The 23,000-nt window shown below is 39.3% G+C and overlaps 1 protein-coding gene and 1 long non-coding RNA gene across 8 annotated transcripts in view; one reads left to right on the forward strand and one right to left on the reverse strand.

The window, feature by feature from the left end:
* Positions 1-23,000, forward strand: part of TADA2A (transcriptional adaptor 2A) — a 43,977-nt gene that overhangs the window by 16,896 nt on the left and 4,081 nt on the right. For 5 of the 7 annotated variants that reach the window (XM_070478627.1, XM_070478625.1, XM_070478628.1 and 2 more), the window contains 10 exons: positions 2,613-2,704; positions 4,480-4,637; positions 5,689-5,777; positions 6,943-7,015; positions 13,002-13,065; positions 14,417-14,460; positions 17,876-17,986; positions 19,521-19,592; positions 21,513-21,645; positions 22,204-22,247. In XM_070478627.1, coding sequence (XP_070334728.1) covers positions 2,613-2,704; positions 4,480-4,637; positions 5,689-5,777; positions 6,943-7,015; positions 13,002-13,065; positions 14,417-14,460; positions 17,876-17,986; positions 19,521-19,592; positions 21,513-21,645; positions 22,204-22,247 — 880 coding nt within the window. The remainder of the gene's footprint in view (positions 1-2,612; positions 2,705-4,479; positions 4,638-5,688; positions 5,778-6,942; positions 7,016-13,001; positions 13,066-14,416; positions 14,461-17,875; positions 17,987-19,520; positions 19,593-21,512; positions 21,646-22,203; positions 22,248-23,000) is intronic. The other 2 variants (XM_070478630.1, XM_070478631.1) reach the window with 2 other exon arrangements.
* LOC110132060 (uncharacterized) lies at positions 7,009-13,818 on the reverse strand. Its single transcript, XR_002312350.2, has 3 exons — positions 13,702-13,818; positions 10,788-11,032; positions 7,009-8,552 (listed from the first exon to the last, which is right to left on the reverse strand). It is a non-coding gene; the product is annotated as an uncharacterized lncRNA (long non-coding RNA).

Here is a 23,000-nt window from a genome sequence, read left to right on the forward strand (position 1 = left end):
TTATTTTGAATTTAATACAGATACAGGCTCTGAAATTTCTCGTTTGGATCTCATAGTACCTCACGTGAGGCATATTCCTAGTAAGTGCTCAGATAAAATGTATTGCTTATTAGTAATATAATTTGACAGATCACAGAGGGTTTTTTATGTGTGTGTGTCATTAACAGAAGATAGAACAATTTCTAAACACCTGTGTGATTGAAGGATCACTCTTCTATTTATTTATTTATTTGGCCGTGCTGGGTCTTAGTTGTGGGGATCTTCTCTCGTTGTGGCATGCGAACTCTTAGTTGTAGCATGCCAGCTCCTTGACCAGAGTTCAAAATTGCACCCCCTATGTTGAGAGCAGAGTCCTAGCCACTGGACCACTAGGAGAATTCCTAAAGATCTTTGTGTGTGTGTGTGCGTGCATGCATGTGTGCGCGTGTATAGGAAGTACTCAGTCGTGTTCAACTCTTTGCAACCCCATGGACTATAGCCTGCCAGGGTCCTCTGTCTGTAGAATTTCCCAGACAAGAATACTGCCATTTTCTTCTCCAGGGGGTCTTTCCCACCCGGGGATTGAACCCATGTCTCCTGTGCGTCTCCTGCATTGTAGTCAGGTCCTTCGCCCTGAGCCACCAGGGAAGCCCAGGCTCTTGTGTGACGTTTGTTGTTTTTTTTTTCTAACTATTCTAGGTTGGTTGCCTCATATATTTATCCTGTGGGTTCTTCCTCTCCTTCCTACCCCTCCCTCACTCTTTCTCTTGTTTCATACAGTTTGATTGTTTAAAAACCTGAGTTGTCTGTCTTACAGATGTTAGCACAGTCTAGATTTGGCCCATTAACATGTTCCTCTGACTTCTGTGTTTCCTATAAATTAGTAGTAACGTATATTGGATATATCATATTCATTCACGATCATTGTCTAGATTTGTTCATCTAGGATTGCAAAATGCATAGTTATCTTTTAATTCTATCACTTCTTTTAATTTAGTTAAAATAATTCTATAAAAAGAAACATCCTTGCATTATCTATGTGATCACACTAAGGTAAAGTTCGTACAGAAAGGCAGGATAAATTATTTCCCTTTGTTTACCAGTTTTGAAAGTATGAGTTCCTTCTTTGGCATCCTCTAGACATTGAGGATGTTTGGCATGTTATAAACCTTTGCAATTGTTATTCTTTTTAATGTTCAAAATGTTCCATTTTTAGTTAGTGGGAGCCTCTACAAGTTGACCTCTGAATCCTTTTGACATGACCCTCATACTCTTTGAGAGTTTCTTTGCTTTCCAGTATAATAAAATGTTCCAGTCTCATCTTGTACATTTCCTCCCCAAAACTAAAATGAGCCTTTTCTTGAAAGAGCCCTGGTTCCTTTAGTGGAAAATTGTGCTTAGAGACCACACACAGGGCACTGGAAGTATTCATTGTTGTTGGGTTAGTCATTTTTTCTAGATTTTTTCATTGAATAGGGTTTTTTTTTTTTTAATGTCTTATACAGTTTTTAAAGGTTACACTTCATTTACAGTTATTACAAAATATTGGCTATGTTCCCTGTGTTGTACAATACATCCGTGTAGCCTGTCTTACACCCAGCAGTTTGTACCTCCCACTCCCTTAGCCCTATATTTTACCCCCCACATACATACTGGTAATCACTAGTTTGTGCTCTATATTGGAAATTTTTCTTTTAAGACAAAATACAAAGTGAGTTCATACTAAAACTTCCATTTCAAATACAAGACCACATGGTTTTACATAACCTCGTAGATCGCCTATCTTTTCTTTCCCCCAAGCCCCAAATCCCACTGTCCAGTGACACCAGTACAGTTACTTAACAGCTTTATCCCACACTACATCAACATATAATAATCTCAGAATAGCTCTACCAACACTACTTGAAAACAATAGTTGTCAATCACTAAATTTTTTTTGGCAGTTCGTTTTACTTTTTAAAGTATATTCTATGATAAATATATAGTCAAATTATTATGTTTTAAAGTCACCTGGGATTGCTTCTTTCTGTGTGATTATGCCTTAAAATTAATCCATAGGTTAATTTGTTACATTTTACTTTTGATTTTTGTGATATTAAAATTTAATACTTAGTGTACAGTATTTATGTTTTCAAAGTCAGGTCTACAAAAAAGGAATATTCAGAGAGGACCAGCTTTTATGCTTGTCCTTTCCATCCTGTCTTCTCCCTCCCTCCCCAATAGGTAGCTTTGCTTCTATTATTATTTATGATTTATATGTTCATAATAAATATGATTTATTTATGATTTAATCTTACATTTTAATAGGTAGAAATATACACATTTGTATTCCTCTCTTAGCTAAATGGGAACACACTATTATACTTATATCTACCTTTGTGCTAAGTTTAAGAAACGTATTTCTACATGAGCTAAATGGCATTTGTGATTGATAATATTTATTGGAGATCCTAATGGTAGAAAAATGGTAGAACTAGAGGTGGGGAGTGCGAACAACTGATGATAATGTTCTTCGGGCGTCTCTCAAACACCATGAGAATGACAGCATTGGACTTAAATTAACTAGGATTACATTTGGGATTGCTGGGTTCTATTTCTCTATCTCTTCTTAGGCAGAACTTTTTCTTCCTCAGACCTCAGATTTTCCTGTTCTTGATCCCAGCTGGACTGCTCAAGAAGAAATGGCTCTTTTAGAAGCTGTGATGGACTGTGGCTTTGGAAATTGGTAAGAGCTTGGGAGGAAGGGTTGTCCTGCTCTAGCGGTCCCCAAAAAGACAGTGCTGTTGAATTAAAAGGAGGAACCTCAGAAAAAGGAGTTAGGGGCCATATGTTGCTTTTCTCTTGACCCATGACTTAGAGACAAGTCCTTTTCCCTTCTACACGCATTTTTCCAAGGCTGAAATGCCTCACAGGGCTGCAGGATGTTCAGTGGTCTGTGACTGGCCAGCTCTAAAAGACCACTTTGGACGTATCAACACCACGGAAGGTTGATTATCCCTCTCTGAATAATGGGGAAGTATAGACTCTGTTAGTTATTCTTCCTTTCTGATTTTATGAACTTTTCTTGGCTGTAGATGGCCTTGTCATTTAAGTGAGTCAGACTTTAGATAAATGGCCATAGCTTGCCTGAGATTCAAATTTGATAGGCTACCTATTTGCGTTTTCTGGTTTTAGCTTGTAGATACTTGCTCAGTCCTAGCATGGCAGAATTGAACAGCATTCAGTTGCCTTATGAGGTGACACTGCTTAATAATGACACTGCTGCTTTCATTTTTACCTTTTTGGAGTACTTTCAAACTGATGATTTCTTTTTATGAACTAGATAGCAGAGGCATTATTAAATATATTTGTTCATAAAGAATCTGAAGCTTAGGGAGTTAAAAAATGACTTATGACCACATAGTTTATTAATGTTACCGGAGGACCCTTAAATAGCTCTTCCCTGCCCTAATTTCCTAGAGTATATCCTCTATCAGATGTTGATAAAATATACTATGCTGCCTCCCTTATGTCCAGGGCCTTGAAGAATGAGATTTGAATTCCATTAACATTTTGCTTATATTTATTAAGCATCATAAAATTTTGTTTACTATGGGAATACCAAAGAAGATAGAAAAAAGTGATCATTTTCTTGCTAGTCGTCTTTTGCCTAGTTTTTCACTTTTTGTCTAAAAGGGGCTATTCCTCTTTGTACCCCTTCCTTAGCAAAGACCACAAAAAGACCATTGTTTCTCTCTCCTGTATGGGTAAGACACTACGCTTGGTGGTGAGGTTGCTGGAGCCAAAAATTATGACATACATCCTGCCTTCAGGAAGCTTGTAGTCTAGTAGGGGAATCAGCATATATGTACAGTTGGTTGAAGTACATAAATCAGAGCATAGTGATGCCTTAGGAGGCATATGAAGTGGAGACACGTGCCTTAGGAGGCACGATGCAAGTGAAGTGTCGTGGAAGAGAGAGGCTGAGAGGGGCCTTTGAGAGCTTTCGCCTTTGCCTCTGTATCATCTTGGCTGGGAGTCAGGGCTCTTCAGTACAGATTAAGTGGCTTTGACACTTCCATGCTTTGTGTTCTTAAGCAAGTTTGTTAACCTTTTTGGGCCTCATTTTTTTCATCTGTGCAGCTGAGATAGTAAATACACTACACAGTTAATACTAGCATTGATTTAAATTATGTTGTACATATTTCCAGCTTAGAGCTTGGTCTGTCATGAGAGCTCTAGTAAAGAAATGTTTGTTCACATGAAGTGTTTTTTAAACTATAAAATATGCAAATATAAATGTTCTGAAGTGGCTTATTATTAATTATAGCAATTCTTTCGATAGAGCCTAGCTCACAGGGAAATTCTTTCCATATTTTAAGTCCCACTGATATCAGTTTGGAGGTATCATGTTCCACACATTATATCAGTGGGACTTAAAATATGGAAAGAACAAACCATACATTGACCATTATGTATAAAGGAAAACTCTGCTTCCTTTTCTCACTTTCCACACTCTAGGCAGGATGTAGCCAATCAGATGTGCACCAAGACCAAGGAGGAGTGTGAGAAGCACTATATGAAGCATTTCATCAATAACCCTCTGTTTGCATCTACCCTGCTGAACCTGAAGCAAGCAGAGGAGGCAAAAACTGCTGACACAGCCATTCCGTTTCACTGTAAGTACCTCCCTGTGTCAGTGAGAGAGTCCAGTATTGAACTCATTCTAATTGACCATCCCAGTGTTAAGTCCAAGAAGCAATTTGTTATTTTTGTTCACTTGGTTGTGGCAATTATAACAAACCTTTTTTTTAATCTCATGTGACTTAGGGACTCATGGGTCTAACAAAACATAACCAAACCCATGATGAATTATAAATGGACATCTTTTCTGAATGACTCCCAGGGCACAGATAATGAGATATGATTATTTTTCTTTCCCCTGGCTCTTTCCTCATACTTTCTGGAGACAGTTTCATAGCTGACTAACTCAAAACCTGGGGCTATCTCCTGTTTGGATAGCCCTTTGGATGCTAACACTGTTCTCAAATGCCTGAGACCATTTCTTCCTCTTGGCAACACAGTGAGACAGGAAGAGCAAGTGCTTTGGTTTTGCATACAAGGAACCGGAAATTCAGAAAGGTTAAATAATTTGTGCAAGATTTTAGGACTAGTGACTCAATTCCAGCTCACTCCAAATCCAGTGGGATTTTTGCCTATCAGTTGGATGGGATTTGTAAATGGAGATTGAGACGGGAGCTGAAGCAGACAGGGTAAATACTTAAGTTCTATAATGCTAAAGAAAAGATCCTTGATTTTCTTTTAAATTAGGGAAGTAAAAAGCAGAGGGAATTTTCCATATTTACTTAGAGGATTCCTTAAACCTTAGTTTCATTTTTTTTTTTTCTTTTCCCTGCCCTTTGTAGCATGTGGGGTCTTAGTTCCCCAACCAGGAATCAAACCCATGTCCCTTGCAGTGGAAGTGCAGTCTTATCCACTAGACTACCAGGGAAGTCCCCTTAATTTCTTTTTTAAGACATCAGTTTGTTTCCATAAAACATTACTTTTTTACTTTACTTTATAAAGATCTTTTGAATTTTATTTATTCTCTCAGACACTGTCTTTCTCCAAATAAAAATATTTCAGAGTCTAAATGAGAAATTTTTTTGTGTTACTTTTTTTATGCCAGTATTTTATTAAGTTATTAAGAAAAACTTGAAATTCTTTCAGCTGCAGATGACCCTCCCCGACCTACCTTTGACTCCTTGCTTTCTCGGGACATGGCAGGATACATGCCAGCTCGAGCAGATTTCATTGAGGTAGGAGAAACTTGTTTTTGTTTCGGATGAGGCCTTATCTGTTACCTGTAGGTTCCATACCACTAAAAAGCTTTTCAAAACACTGTAATTTGTAGGGGCTTAAGCAGTCCCATTTTCTCCATCTGAGTGCCTCTTCTCATTTGTAAACTTTTTTTTAAAAAGGTAGAAGTTCTTCAGACCAAGAACTTATTTCTTAAGTCCCATTTCCTTTGTGGGTATAGGGTTTCTATAGTCTGATTCTCATTCCATACCTAGAGGGTTCCAAGGTTGTATTATATCAGGGGGTTGGGAAACTTTCTATTAAGATCCAGATAGTAGATATTTTAGATTTTGTAGATCATAAAGTCTCTGTTGGAATTAAACTTTGCCGTAATTATACAAAAAGCAGCATAGATAATGGTAAGCAAATGATCATGCTGGTGCACCAGTAAAACTTTATTTACAAAAATAGGCAGTGGGCTGTAGGCTGTAGTTTGCGGTCTTCTGTACTATATTCACAAGTATATAAAGAATGATAAATGTGTAGAAAAGCTACATGGTCTTGCAGCCATAAAGCCTTGTGAATGTAGTCACACGTCTCTTGATTTATCACCTCATCCATAATTATAGCACTCCTGGAGGTAATTAAAGTTAAGCAGACTACAAACAATTTTGCTGGCCACACCCAGGTCAGCATTTTGTTCTTGGCAGCTGCTGTTGTAGAACTCCCTCACAAACACTACCCCTGCAGATTGTACTCATTGAACAGAATATGAACAAATCTACCCCCTGAGCTGTATAACCAATATTCTGGAATAAATAGAGCCCTCAGAAGGTGGTAGTAAGGCAGATGAATTAAGGCACACAATTTTCTTACCTAAATACTTGAAGGACTAGTCAGAGTGAGATTTTCTTGATTTACATTTTATGAACAGACTACTTTTAGAACCAAATATTTATTCCTAGACTCATAGCTTTCTCATTTTTTTGCTGTCAGTATTGCCTGAAGGCCTCTCAGATTTTTCCCATGGTTTATGACTTAATGGCAGTTATCCTGGCTTTGTACCCCATTCAGTACTTTATAACAAGTGTTTGTATATTTGCTGTTTGCTTTTAAAGCATGGCTCCTGTAAAGGCATTATTCAAAGCTGATGGATCTGAGGTGGGAATTTTTTTCCCCAAACAGGAGTTTGACAATTATGCGGAGTGGGACTTGAGAGATATTGATTTTGTCGAAGATGACTCGGACATTTTACACGGTAACATTTCATTTCAATAAGTGTTTCTATTGATTGCAACCTGTAATGAGACTGTGCTGGCTGCTAGGAATGTAAGAATGAGTAAGATAGTCTCCTGCCCCTTATGGGACTGAAAGTATAGTGGTTAAGATGCTGAATGTATCCTGTTGCCGGGATTTGACCATAATGAGAAGAGCATTTGTGACGATGGTGAGAATGTTTATCATATAATGGTAGTTGGGAATATCCCATCCCTTGGACTATGTGAGCTTGCTTTTAATTGAGACAAGCCTATGCTGAGGTAATTGTTTATGGTCCTCACTGTGTCCTTAAAAGAAAAGGAATTAGGGTGAAAACCTGGGACTTCAACAGCAACTACTGATACTAAATGTTCATTGTAATTTGTTACCCCAAATTTCCCATAGCAGGGGAAAAGAATGGAAGTTCAAGAGTTTTTAGACCAAGACTGAAAATTTCTTCTTTCTCAGAACTGTTGGATTTTTAGCACTTCTGAATTCTTAAGATTAGCCTGATTTACTAACTCTTTCATTATAAGTAAATGGTTAATGTCAGTAAGGCTGTTAAAAGTGGATGGTTAAACTTTTACTGGAATTTCTTTTTTTTCCTTTCTTTCCATTTTCAGTGAACTATGTATTTAAAATAATCTCACATCTTCTGTTTCATTTCAGTCCAGAATTAAGGGTGATGTATGTAGTAGGTGAACCCTTGGAGTCTATATTTCCTGAACAACATCTTTGTTATTTCTCTTAACTGTATACGCCAGGTAGGAATGACAAGTTAGACTCCTTGTTGATTTATAAATGGAGTTTTCAGGTTGCGTTAACTGGTCCTTTGTCCCTTGAAGGGGAAATTTTACCCTTCCCTCCATAGAAGAGCTGTCTAGGTATTTGTTACACCAGATCTGAGACCAAGAAAGAGTCCTCATAAAAATTTTACCTTTAGAATTTTTTCTGTACATACTTCTTGAACAGTTTTCTTTGCAAAATTTCATTTCTCTCCTTTTCTCCCACACAACTTTAAGGAAAAGTCAAAGTGACGCAGATTGAACTAAAAGAGGAAAGCTTGAAGGCACTAGAGCCATTGTGCTTGATCCGTCGTCCGTGTCAGTCTCTGCTTGTCAGCCCTGGTCACTCGCGTTACTGTCTGTTCTCACCTCGTGGCTGGGGTCCCCTTGAAGGTAGTGTGCAGACTGCCATTCAGGATTTCTCCTCATACATGCCAGCTTTAATTAAAATGGGATTATTTCCTGGCTTGTATCATTCTTATCCAGAATGCAAAAAAGCAGTTTTATAAGTATCATTTTTTTAGATGCTGTTCAGAAGTACTGAACTTCGGAAAGTCAAAATCTCTAATGTCAGTAATGTCTCAACCATGTAAAGGACTTGCTGAATCATGTCTCTAGGCCTTAGTCCAAGGTCTTCATTCTTAAGCCTCAACATTATTAAGAAAACTATAGTGATGGTTGGTATTTCATTTTACTCTGCATTCTTTGTGAAAGCAGTATTTGCAGTTTCTTCTGGTGCAGTTATGGTCCTTTCTATAATTAAGTAGGGCAAAAGGAAAAAAAATAAGAAGCAATTGATTAGCAAGTTTTGTTTTAGTTAGCTTTTCAAACCTATAGCATACTTTAGTTGTGTTCTTTGTACAGATTCTGCAACCTTTTAAGTTACTTGATTCTAATTCATTGGAACTACAACTAAAGCTTCAGTTATTGTTATACATAAGTAGTTTTAATTAAAATTATAATAATCTCTGCTTCCACTTTCCCTTCCTTTCTAGTAGTGAACTATAAGATGTTTAGATGGGTGCTTTTTGAAAGGTGATGACGCCATCGAGAGGGTTGGCAGGACTGGAGATCAAAGGGATGCTTTGTTGATGGCCCTAAGTTCTCATGTCCCTCCGCTGGCAGCGCGTCCCCACTGTCCAGTGGGGCATGTTGCCCTTGAGCTGGGCGGTTTCTCCCAGAACACTCAAGTGAGGGGGACTAGGAGCCTAAGGAGAGTAGGGAGAAATGAGAAGGAGCTTTTTATGCACACCCAAAGCAAGGAGGAGGGGCACCGGTTTTCTGCAGATCAGGACAGTGATTCAACCTCGGGCTTTCTTCTAAGTCACTTGGAATCCCGCTTGCTATTTGTGTCCCCGGCCAACAAAGAAGGATGACACTGACTAGTCAGGGTGAATGTCTCCAATGGAAGAGGGTTCATAATTCAGATTGATGTTATTACCATCCCATTATACTATTACACTCTTAATATTACTGAACATTTATAACATTCCTTTTACGTTTCCTCACTCACAACTACTAGAAGGAAGTAAATTGTTTGGCTGGGTTTTGTATCCTGTTCCTAGGCATCTAGAAGATTGGGTGATGCCACCAAGCTCTTTTTCTTTTCCAAGGCTTTTGCTATGATTCATGGAATTTGTCTAATAAAGGAGGTTTAAATGGTCCATTATAGAGGCCTAGGACACAATGGAGGAATAGATGATTACATTCCAGCCATACCAAAGATCTTTCAGAATGGGCCCCCAAAAAATATTGCATGTGAAGTAATGTCTGAGGAAGACAATAAGGAAGTTTTGGGATCGCTAAATGAAACCTCCTCATACTTTATAGAAGTTATTGGTCTCGAGAGGGAGATGCAGAAGACCCATGTCAGTGCCCCCTGTGTCACAGTATGTTGTGAGACATCAGTGTTGACACCCAGCGCATTTCCCTTTTCCTCAGGGAACGTTGCTTCCCATCTGCTTTTATTGGGAAGATCTCTCCTAAATCTGTAGACTGGTCTTTCTTGGAGTTTTCCAGGTGGTAAGCCTTAGCACAGCATCTTCTAATCATTGCTAGCCGGTGACCTGGGCAAGCAGGAGTTGTCTGCATGAGCTCCTTTCTCTGTGCTGGGTCTGTGTTCTCAGCACTTCTCAGGGTTGCACACCAGAGAAGTTTACTCTCTATTGGGAAAGCTAATTTCAGCAAAAGTCTTGGTCAGGTATGGGTGTGCTCCGCCCGCGCCCCCGCCTTTCCTTCTTTGGCCCTCCTCAGGTGGCTTAGTGGGACAGAACCCACCTGCCAGTGCAGAAGGTGCGGGTTCAGTCCTTGGGTCGGGAAGAGCCCCTGGAGCAGTAAGTGGCAACCTGCGCCAGTGTTCTTGCCTGGGAAGTCCCGTGGACAGAGGAGGCTAGTGGGCTGTCTGTCCATGGGGTCGCAAAAGAGTTGGACATGACGGAGCAACTACAGCAATTTTCAGTCTTAATGGTATTTATGTCTAAACAGTCCTAAGTAAAAAGCAGCCAAATCACCATCAAGGGAAAGAAACTGCCAGTAGGTAGGTGAGTAGGCACAGTGACTAGGCTGGACCTCTGATCTTCTAACTGTTAAAGGCTGTAAATAATAATAATTAATACATACAGCCCTCTCTGTTTGCCAGGTACCATTTAAGTTCTCAACACGTGTGAACTCATTTGATCCTCACAAAACTCTTTGGGTTGGGTGTTACTCTGCCCATTTTATAGGTGGGGAAATTGAGGAGTGGAAATATCAAGGTCAAGTTATAACCTGCAAGTGGCAGAGCCATCTCAAGCTCTTAATAATACTGTGCTTAATACATCTGTGCTCTTAATACTACTAGACTTCCTGTATCTACCACCTTGAACCTTTTTTTCTTTTTAGATTTCACATTTTTTATAATCTATGACTTAATCACATTACTGAGAAGTAGAAATAGTCATTTTCCCATTCTACCTTCAGAGAAATGCACAAAGGAGTGAAGCAACTTACCTAAGGCTTCCTGGATGCTGACTTTGCCTATGAGGTCACATAGCCATCCTTTTTTCATAGCCCTGATTGTGTCCATCTCGGCCAAAAGCTTCAGGGGCAGGAGAGTGACTTTTAAGGAGCTTCATTCTGGGGAATACCTGATTCCCAGGTTTGTGCTTGTGTGCTTGCAGTAGAGGTTTTGATTGGTTTCCCCACAGTTAAGGCCTCGGAGTTGCTTTTCTTGCCAAGAAAGCAGTAAGTGCCTTCTGTCAGGAAAACAGAAACATGTTGCCAGCTATTTTGAACAATGTTAGAAATACACTGCAGTGGGAAGGAGCTGCCTCTGACTTCTGCCCACTTCTTGCAGTATTTTAAGGCAGCCATTTGGAGACTTTGCTATCAGTCCCCAGTGTAATCACACGGAGACTAGTCATCCCCCCAGACTGGGATTTCAGAGGCCTGGCAGCAGTGGAGAGGTTATGGGTGGTTTGGGTTGGTTGGTTTTTAAGGAGCTCTGGGTCTTTGTGTGCCTGCTTTACTCAACTCTCCAGTCACTTTAAGAAGGGTGTGAACCTGCCATTGTCCTTCATTCAGTGTCTCCCTCTCATTTCTGTTCTGCCTGCTGTGCTGTGTCCTCCTCCCTGGGTTTTTCATGCAGTTAAGACCTTATAATCAGTTGTTGCGATGCGAGTGTGCTTCATCAAGACAAGAGAGAGCTTCAACTGTGAAATTTTTTCCCTGGGAGAATTCCAATTCTCCTCGCATTTTGCTCTGTGTTCCCTCTCTCCCCTTTGTTCTCCAGAGCTGGTTGTACAAGCTTCCACTACTGAATTGATCAGGCACCAGAACCGTTTATCAGCAGGATTTATTTATAGAGGTTTTTGTAACACAGTCTCTTCAGGGTTTTTTTTTTTTTTTTCTGTTTTAATTCTTCCCCACATAAATCTTAGGAAACAACATGATATGTTAGTATATTAGAAAAATTACAGAACTGTTTTGTCAAAATTAGCACTAACCTCCCCACTCGATTTTCTGGTAGTTTATTTCCTACTGAACTTATCTTGTTATTCAGTGGGTAAATGAGATAAGGCACCTAAAGAGCCTGGAATGGGATAAATACTCAGTGTATGTTAGCTCTTTACCTATTTGCTTCTTATTTGTTCTATTTGCTTCTCCTTCTGCCTTGAACTGTTGACTTCCTAATTCTCTTTCTCCTAAGAAGGAAGGTAGAGTCCACGCTAAAACTTGTACTTGGTTGTGGTGCATGTCAAAAACAGATCGTCTCCTCCCCATTCCTCCTGCCACTTCCACCACAGACTTACGTAAAGCCTGTCTCCCCCAGAACAGCGTTCTAGGACCTGTCATTACACCTAATACCAGGTGTATTAGGAAACACTGGCAGGGTCTGGGCATTCTGTGATATCTATGCTTCTATAAGGAACCACGTATAAACCAAGAAAGAATTCACATAGAGAAAGGGTTCTGCAACCTAAAAAAAAGATTTGCAATCCATTGCCTTAAATCTTGGACCTGATATTATTGAATTATTTTTAGTTTGTGGGTGGTGAGGAGGAAAAATGAAGCAATGTTGTTTAAATTTTTGAACTTGTTAGAAACGAATGACAACAAATCTGGGATACCTAATACTTTTCTATTTTTTTTAAAAAATAACTGAAGTTTAAAAAATACTGCATTCAGTTATCTCTTCAGATCATCCAGCTAGAATTTGTTATTTTTATCTCAGATCCAAGGGAGGATGGCCTGGATAAAGTATTCCTGGTCACTTCCCGGTGACTGAAGTTGTATACGGATATAGTGCATCTGCTTATAGCTCAGCTTGTTAGATTTCAGTATTTCTCTCTCCTAGTCTGAAACTCTAATATGTGTAATTTCTAGCCCATGTTTTACCAAAGTGCAGACTCCTTGTTGAACTGTTATGTGAAAGTTAATATACATAGCAAGGCATGGTCAAAGTAGATGTTTAGAAGAAAGCAGAATTTGTTATCCATAGGGTCACCCCTTATAAACATATACTTAAGAAAAAGAATTTCACTGTAATTTACTGGTTCAGAAATTCAATATTCTAGGATATTTTTTTGTTTCCAAGAGACAGATTTCTTAGACCAGTGAATATGGAGTAGTTAGCAATACGAGGTTAAAAGTTTAGAACAGTTTGGGCAATAGATTTCTTCTTGCCTTGGCTATATTTATATGTAAGTGTTTGTTTGTTTATAGCTCTGAAGATGGCTGTAGTGGATATCTATCATTCCAGGTTAAAGGAGCGACAAAGACGAAAAAAGTAAGTCTGGGAGACCATCCTGCCTTCTTCTACCTTTGGACTTTTGGCCACGTATAGCCCATAGGAACAAGCTCCACTTGTGGCTTACCTTATGACTTCAATGAGGAATACCCTTAACTTCCTTGATTCTCAGTATCTCCATGTGTTAAAAGTTAATATTACCTCTCCTTTTTTTTGCTTTTTTACCTCCTTCTCCTTTACCCCTTCCTTAATGTTATGACCAGTGAATAATATGGGTATGTTCTTTTAAAGAAAAAACCAACAAGAAAAATTCAAGATATTATTAAGTTGTTATGCTTTTTCAAATGCTCCATTCTGACTGCTGAGTTTTTATGAGAAATCTTTTATCTAAAAGGATTTCAAAGGAATCATGAGCAAGTTTTAGGCACTCTTGATTATTCCTTCTCTTTGCAACAGAACAAAAACTTTACATTCAGACTGAGAAGTTATGGATCCCAGATCTCTGTTGGATTACAGAGACTTTTAACAGTTCAGAGAAGGGTACTCACAGGTGTGTGTGTGTGTATGTGTAGGCATGTTACTAACCAGAAACACGGTGGCATCACAATGAGAAAAAGAAATAGGACTTAGGAGACACTCTGGAGGGACTGAGACATGATCTGAAATAAAACTTACTCTCTGCATATCTGGAGTTAGCTTCTAGTGAGTGCTAAAGATTATTCAGCTATTCTTGAGAGAAGGTTCATTGCTAGGCAATAGAAATCGAAGGTTCCAGACATGGAACTCTGCATGGTTTACCTAGATTCTGTTCTGCTTAAAACATGCAATTAGAACTAGACAGTATTGTAGAACTCAGTTGTTAAGGGCTCTATTAGATCTTGTGTTTTGTGATGCCCTTCCATTAAACATGCACAAGAATTATTTCAAATAGCTTCAAGGCATTCTGTGAATGTACAGTTGTAAACATTGAGTGTGTGATCATGGCACCCTTCATGGTTAACAGATTTCCCTTAAATGGTTATTCTCACTTATCATTTCCCTAAAGCTGAATCGATAATTTTTATACCATGGACACAGATTCCCTTCTGTTTCGTCTAAGTTACAGACACGTGTTAGACACGTGTTTTTCAGTATTTGTGGGTGCGCATTGATTCATCCAGCAAATAGTTATTGAGAGTCTTCATTGCCCAAGGAGGGGAAAGATACATGGTGCTCGAGAGCCTAAAACTGTGCTAGTGCCTCACTGAGCTGCAGACCTTTGAGGGGAGTGGCTCCTCTGGACCTCGATATTCCCCCGTGTAGTGTTAGTGCTGTCTCATGAAAGCTGCTTGTGGAAGACATAGTTAAATGTGAAATTAATTATCATAGATAATTATGTTTTTCATTCTAGAATTATAAGAGACCATGGATTAATCAACCTTAGGAAGTTTCAGTGTAAGTATTAGCATTTTTCTTTAATTTAAAATTTTTCCCATCATTATTGAATAGTTTTAAATCATTTATGGCAGTAGTTCTTAATCCAAGTTGCATATTAGCATCACTAGGAAGCTTTAAAAATTTTGGTTGTCCAACAGTTCAGTTCAGTTCAGTTGCTCAGTTGTGTCCGACTCCTTGCAACCCCATGAATCACAGCACGCCAGGCCTCCCTGTCCATCACCAACTCCTGGAGTTCACCCAAACTCATGTCAGTCGAGTCGGTGATGCCATCCAGCCATCTCATCCTCTGTCGTCCCCTTCTCCTCCTGCCCCCAATCCCTCCCAGCATCAGGGTCTTTTCCAATGAGTCAACTCTTCGCATGAGGTGGCCAGAGTATTGGAGTTTCAGCTTCAGCATCAGTCCTTCCAATGAACACCCCAGGACTGATCTCCTTTAGGATGGACTGGTTGGATCTCATTGCAGTCCAAGGGACTCTCAAGAGTCTTCTCCAACACCACAGTTCAAAAGCATCAATTCTTCGGCACTCAACTTTCTTCACAGTCCAACTCTCACATCCATAGATGACCACTGGAAAAACCATAGCCTTGACTAGGCAGATGTTTGTTGGCAAAGTAATGTCTCTGCTTTTTAATATGCTATCTAGGTTGGTCATAAATTTCCTTCCGAGGAGTAAGCGTATTTTAATTTCATGGCTGCAATCACCATCTGCAAGTGATTTCGGAGCCCCAAAAAATAAAGTCTGACACTGTTTCCACTGTTTCCCCGTCTATTTCCCATGAAGTGATGGGACCAGATGCCATGATCTTAGTTTTCTGAATGTTGAGCTTTAAACCAACTTTTTCACTCTCCTCTTTCACTTTCATCCAGAGGCTTTTTAGTTCCTCTTCACTTTCTGCCATCAGGGTGGTGTCATCTGCATATCTGAGGTTATTGATATTTCTCCCAGCGATCTTGATTCCAGCTTATGCTTCTTCCAGCCCAGCGTTTCTCATGATGTACTCTGCATGTAAGTTAAATAAGCAGGGTGACAATATACAGCCATCATGTACTCCTTTTCCTATTTGGAACCAGTCTGTTGTTCCATGTCCAGTTCTAACTGTTGCTTCCTGACCTGCATATAGATTTCTCAAGAGGTGGGTCAGGTGGTTTGGTATTCCCATCTCTTTAAGAATTTTCCACAGTTTATTGTGATCCACACAAAGGCTTTGGCACAGTCAATAAAGCAGAAATAGATGTTTTTCTGGAAGTCTCTTGCTTTTTCAGTGATCCAGGGGATGTTGGCAATTTGATCTCTGGTTCCTCTGCCTTTTCTAAAACCAGCTTGAACATCTGGAAGTTCACAGTTCACATATTGCTGAAGTCTGGCTTGGAGAATTTTAAGCATTAACTTTACTAGCATGTGAGATGAGTGCAATTGTGTGGTAGTTTGAGCATTCTTTGGGATTGGAATGAAAACTGACCTTTTCCAGTCCTGTGGCCACTGCTGAGTTTTCCAAATTTGCTGGCATATTGAGTGCAGCACTTTCACAGCATCATCTTTCAGGATTTGAAATAGCTCAACTGGAACTGCATCACCTCCACTAGCTTTGTTCGTAGTCATGCTTTTTAAGGCCCACTTGACTTCACATTCCAGGATGTCTGACTCTAGTGAGTGATCACACCATCGTGATTATCTGGGTCCTATTACATATAATATACGTTGTAAGTATATAATGATGTGCTTAACCTGTCTTTATTGTTGAATATTTAGCTTATTTTCAGTTTTTTAAAAAATCATTACTCCTCCAACTAATAAAAATAAATGGAAAAAAAATAAAAAGTTAAAAAAATCATTACAAATAGCACAAAAGTAAACTTGTTTGTGAATAAAGCTTTGTCTGCATCTAGAATTTTTTTAAGATAGATTCCGAGAAGTGGAATTACTAGGTCAAAGAATATGATTATTAAAAATGCTTAACACATGCTGCTAGATTGTTTCCTGAAAGATAGTTATATCAATTTACATTCCTTCTGCCAGTGTACATTATTGCTTGTTTAGCCTCGTCCTAATTGAGAGCTGTGGGTTTGCAAAAATAACTCCAGGTCCGCTCTCCCTTGCCCTTTCTGTCGGCAATAATTGGTCATGTCCTGGTAGTGTGTTCCTATGTCTGCAATTGCTGGGCTTTTGGATTTTAACCTGTATGTAGTAGACCTTGACTCTTGCATAAATTCAGTTCCCAGCTGGTGGACAGAGGTCAGCTTAGCCTCTTTATTCTTTAACTGTATTTTTACAGATAGAGCTGAGGGGAAGCTCTGTTACTTCCAAGAAAGGCATGGCATGTGCAATGTGGTCTGAGAGGTTTTCACTTGCCTTTGTACTGAATGTACATGTGACCTTAATATCATAGGCATAGGAGTTTTTTTCATCAAGTGAAATTGCTCCAAATTTTTGTATTATCCCTATAGAAGTAGGGTTTTTTGGTGGTGAATAAAATGAATCTGTGGCTGCCCATCAAATCAGCCCCTAGAATTTGTGGCCAAGAATTTTCCTGCTAAGGAAGAGATTCATCTGAAAAGACAACAATTTAAGTAACTATCATAAGTAACAGACTCTATTTTTAGCCTGAGAGTGGACAGAGCTAGCCTAGTACTCTTATTGAAATGACTGAGTAGCAATTCGAGAATTCCTGATCATTCCAACCTACCAATTATTGTTGGTGGGTTTTCCTACCCCTCTTTTTGCTGATAGCTCTTTTTATTAGAAATTTGGTCTGTAGTGATCCTCAAAGGGGCTGATTCTGGCTACCTGTAAGGGTATCCCAGGTGGCATATATGACCATTTGCTTCCATGATAGCTATTAAAATATAACTTCATTCACAGTATATTAAGTTGTGGTACTTAATTAAGTTTAGAGAAAGGCAAAATGACCCATGTAGAGAGTGAAGAAATAAATGCCTCACTTGAGGACATGGAGTTACAGAGAGGATTTTTAGTGGGACATGGGAGAGATCACACACTTTTGGCGGACTGATCTACCTCTTCTAGATGAATTAGCATGTCTACATGTCCCTTGTTCTGCAGAAGTCAGTACCGGAGATTTTGCCCTACATTGTTCCTAAGAATGCATGATCTGCCTTTAATCGTCCTTCCTGTTACTGCCAGAACTTCCTGCCCCTGTGCAGATTGAGAGTGAGGTGTGGGGGTCACCAGAGTGCAGGTGCTCTCCAGCCATGACAGCGTCCCTGAGACATAGTCCCTCTGGTTCTGTTAGCGTCATGATTAGAGTGCTGCATTCCCTAGCTTTCTGGTTTGCTTCCTGTCATGGGTAAATTAATCATGTGAGGTTAGGAATAATATTCTTCCATTTTACTACTTGTTAAAAAAAAATACAGAAAACTTAGAGACCTTTACATTCTTTACTTTCTCTGTAGTAATGGAACGACGATATCCCAAGGAAGTCCAAGATCTTTATGAAACAATGAGGCGATTTGCAAGGATAGTGGGGCCGGTGGAGCATGACAAGTTCATTGAAAGCCATGCATGTAGGTGGTTTTTTAACCTTGACCGTATGTTTCTGTGTGTGTGTATTTATATAAATAGGAATGATAATGGTGTTTTATGTGAAATTCTGTAAACAAATAAGTGGATTTTTTTTTTTTAATTGTTTCTTCCCCTTTATTGCTATGATAAATTGCTATGATAAATTTGAAACTTTGGGAATGGAGAAGAAAGCTTAAAAATACTAGTGGCTCCCCTCCTTTAGATAAACAATAGTTTAGTAGCTTTTCCCCCATTTTTAATATGGGAGTTTGCAAATACATGGGGGTTCATTATACTATGATATACATGTATCCATCACCCAGCTTTAGCAGTTAACCATCCAGTGGCTGATCCAGTTTCATCTTTATCACCCATTCCTTTCCCATCCTCAACTGGATTATTTTGAAGCAAATCACATTATTTTGTTCATAATTATTTTAGTATTAAAACTAGTTTCTAGGTGGGGACAGAGTTGGGTGACTCATGGAAATAATATATAGCACTTACATCATTTTCCTGCCTTTTTTCTCTGAGAGAGATCTATATAGTTATCATTTGATTTCTCACTATAAAAAATTGAAGTTGTTAACGCAGGAAGACCTGGACTATAAAAGTCTGAACTGAGGGGCTGAGTCTATGCCTTTCATCATGAGATTCAGGTATTTGATTTTGACTCCCAAATTTAGTTCAGGAAGGTACTTCATGAAGGCTTGTATCCTGTTCTCTTTGTGCAGATATTTCTTGCATGACATTGCAGGCATTTATCTGAACCGGGTTGGTTGTCCTCACAGACACCCTGTTTAGTTGGCATTCTTTGTGTGATTTATCCTGGGTGTCTGATCTTTACTTCCTGTCCCAGTTTGTACCATCGCTGGTTTATGTGTCACTCCAGGGGACTACACCCCGTGGATTGTCCAGGTTCTTCCTTCATCCGCTTTTGCAAAGCACCCAGATTTGAACATTCCATCACATAATAATCTCAGCAGTGCAATCTGATCTGTGTGCTCAGAGGAGGCAGAAATCTTGGTTTATGGAAAACACACTGCTCTTTTGTCCCTGTAAGAGAAAAGCTGTAAAGAAACCATCAGGAACTTGAGCACAGAATTTTGTCCTTCCCTTGCAAAAAGGTCTGTGTCATGTAATACCAGAGACAGGTTTCATACTGAAATTTGGCTTTGTAGCTAGAACTTTTAACAAGGAATAAATAGAGCAGGGAAACTTGGTGGTTTGAGAAATTATATTCATTACTACTGTCGCTAAATGAATTCAGCCAGGTCTCTATGAAGTTTTCTAAGAAACAATTCCAGCTGCTTTCTGCAACTGGAGACAGAAGCCAAAAGACCACTGGAGTTCATTTTTATCAGCTCTTAAGTAAAATTTCTAATGAGATATTAGCAACAATTAGGATTCCCCAGATGGAATTGCCCAGTCTTATATAGAAGGCAGGATTACTGAAAATATTTAGCAGTAAAAGTGCTCATTGATGTTGATTTTGTTTTTCCAATTTTTCTCTGTCTTTTTTGGGGGGATAAACAGTGGAATTTGAACTCCGAAGGGAAATCAGAAGGCTCCAGGAATATAGGACGGCAGGCATTACCAATTTTTGTAGTAAGTATGCTTATGCTCCGCACTGAATCAGAGGGCATGTGCCTTCCAAACATATAAACAAGCTTTCACATTTCAGAATGAGTTTTTGATCTTCCCCAAAAGTTTCATCTATTTAATCCTTATAAATACCGTTATATGGATTATCTGAGGTGAAATAAAAAGTATGACAGAGTTGCTACTTTAGATTTAGGATTCTATTGTGACCTCTAAAAAAAAAAGATTTTGTATTCCAACTTTTAGCCTCAGCCTTTTTAAATTTAGTGATGCATCATATGATCATTCCCATTAAGCACACTTCAGTTGGTTCTAGGCACTTGCATCCCAGTTACTTGAGGTAGAGATGATTATATTCATGACACCTAACTGTTCACCATGTGTTGAACTGTACCCTTTATACTTCACCAACTTAAGAGAGGGACTTCCCTGGTAGCTCAGATGGTAAAGCGTCTGCCTACAGTGTTGAAGACCTGGGTTCGATCCCTGGGTTGGGAAGATCCCCTGGAGAAAGGAATGGCATCCCACTGCAGTACTCTTGCCTGGAAAATCCCATGGACGGAGGAGCCTGGTAGGCTACAGTCCATGGGGTCGAAAAGAGTCGGACACTACTGAGCAACTTCACTTTCACTTTCAACTTAAGAGATGGGTATTGTTATTCTCATTTAATAGAGAAACTAAGGATGAAAGTGATTAACTAGTTGTAGTAGAGCCAGGTTGTAAGAGAAGGCAGTTGTGTTAGCAGTTAAGAGCTGAAGTCTAGGCTTGGACAGCTTAGGTTTGAGCTCTGGCTCTTTTACCAGATCTGTAATTCTATTTGTTTCAGTTTTCCAAGTCTCTTAGAGTTCATGTGAAGACCAAATGAGAGATATGGGTGAACACATAGTATAGTACCCGACGCACCAAAGTCCTCTGTTGTTCTGTTGTTTTGGCGATGGTCTTCAGCATGCCCTCCTCCTGTTGGTTGAAAGCTATCTCCCGTTCACCCACTGCTCAAGTTTAGCCTAGTAAAATGGCTCTTTATTTCTAACATTGGAAACTGTTTACAAAATGAAATTTTATGTGGAGCACTAATCCATAAGGAAAAGTGGAATTCCTTAGGTTGAAGTCTGATGATTCAGACCATGTGTGGAGCCCAGGACCACCGGTATGTTCACAGTAATCCCTGAGATATTTTCATGGTAACCTGGGCCTCTGTGAAACGTGGCTTGAAACCCACTGGTTTGATATTTTGGATCTTACATACATTAATAGTGTAGAAAACACTATGCAGCTGTTAGCAAGATGCATATAAAGACTCTGATACCAGATTTGGGTTGCCCGATGTTGGTTGTCTCCACGAAAGAGGTGAAAAGAATAGTAATAGTCAATGAGGATTTATTTTTATTTGTAATCCTAACTGGTTTTTAAGAAACAGTGTATGTGTATAGAATTTGTGTGACTTGGAAAAATATATGGATAGAAAAAAATAAAGCAGGAAGTAAATATGACAGTATTAGAAGTTACTTTTAGGGGATGGAAATATGAGCAACTCCAACTTTCTTTGTACTTTTCTGTTTTGGGAATTCCCTCTCTCAGATTTCTTAAAGGTAGAAAAAGGAATAAACATATTTTCATTTCTTACCAAAAGAGATTTCAAACTAGGGGAAATCACTTTGCTCTTAGAAAAATAATTCTGGAAGCACTTTTTCAAAGGAAATTAAAAAACGACTGGGAATCCCCTGGGGTCCAGTGGTTAGGGCTCTGCGCTTTCACTGCCATGGGCCTGGGTTTTATCCTTGGTTGGGGAACTAAGATCCCACAAGCCTCACAGCAAGGCCACAGAAATTAAAAATTAAAAAAGATGGACTGTTTGTTGATGAGTTAGGAAGCCCTTTGGTTAGTTCTGCTACCTTGTCATTGTTGTCACTTTTTTAACATCTACAGGTGCCAGAACCTATGATCACCTCAAGAAGACTCGAGAAGAGGAACGCCTCAAACGCACCATGCTCTCTGAGGTCCTCCAGTACATCCAGGACAGCAGTGCCTGCCAGCAGTGGCTCCGCCGGCAGGCTGACATGTGAGGAATTAGTCTGGGGGACAACCTCATGGGGCTTTTGGCCTTTACCTGTATTTTCAGATAGCCCTGTGGGTGCCCTACCCTAAATGGCAGAGCTGTAATAATTAGGTAGCTAGAAGAATTCAGAAAACTTCAGCAGGCTATCTCAAATAGTACAGTACTGACAGTTTTGAGAAATGTAATTGGCCTCCTAGAATCCTACTTTGACCTTATTTTTTAAGATTAGTGTATTCCCTTGCTACACCTTCTTTCTTCTTCTGTATCTACTGGCGTGATTTTCATTGGAGGATCAAATTCCTGCTTTTTGCTCATGAATGGTCTCTGTGATGTGCCACACCAGGACCTCTTCTTAACAAATCTAGGCAGTTTCCTTCCCTGGAACAGATTTCCTTTCTTGAGTTGTGTATAGTGGGGATAGCCTGTAAAAGCATAGTCTAGTCTGTCTCATTACTTCTCTTCAAAGTAGCTGACCTGATAAATGTTACCCAGTCTCTCATGGGCTTTTGGAAATTGCTTTCTTGATGTGACGTAAGTTTAAATTCCTCTTCTTTTTTGTAGTGATTCTGGCCTGAGTCCTTCTGTTCCCATGACTTCGAATTCAGGTAATTATTTTTCAGGCTGGAGCAAGTCACAATTCTGGAGTTTTCATCCTGGGAATTACAGTGACCCAACAAACCCTCCCGCCTTTGTGGGAGCCGGGTGCTTAGGCAAGGGAATGGTGATTGTTATACAGATACATAAACATCAGCAAGTTGTTAGAATCTTCATGGCCAAACAGGAACTTTCCTCAGGTTTACATTACAAAGACAGGGGAGGAAAGGACCTCAGACAGGTGTTTTTTCTATTTTACCAGTGTTCACAGGCAGTTCGTTTACTATGATTTTATATACCACAGACTTCAAGATTGTCTCACAGGGGATAAATTAAAGGCTTTGTATCCTATATGAGCACGGAGGCATGTTACTTGCCAGAAAAATAAGACTTATATCTTTATAAGTTGGAGAGTTAAAAGTATTTCTGTTTCTTATCTCTTCCGGCATGTCCTATTTTGAGGTCAGTTTACAGGGCAAGTTTAAACCATATGATATCTGATAATCCTTGCTGCTTGGTAATTAATAAATGGTAGTGTGGGGTGGTATTAGTTGTAGAATGCTGATCTGAGATCCTGGTGTTCGTTTGCCTATTTTCTTGGTTATCATTCATCCCTGCTCCATATGTAGATTAGCCACTTCCCCTGATGAGAACATACAGACTACTCCACTGTTTACAGACTGGATTTGGCAAAAAGATAACCCATTTGTAGTTTTACCATTTTTTGAAACTGGGAAAAATAGACCTTGTGATCCCATTCAAAA

Source organism: Odocoileus virginianus, chromosome 17, assembly GCF_023699985.2.
Source record: "Odocoileus virginianus isolate 20LAN1187 ecotype Illinois chromosome 17, Ovbor_1.2, whole genome shotgun sequence".
Classification (NCBI taxonomy): Eukaryota; Metazoa; Chordata; class Mammalia; order Artiodactyla; family Cervidae; genus Odocoileus; species Odocoileus virginianus.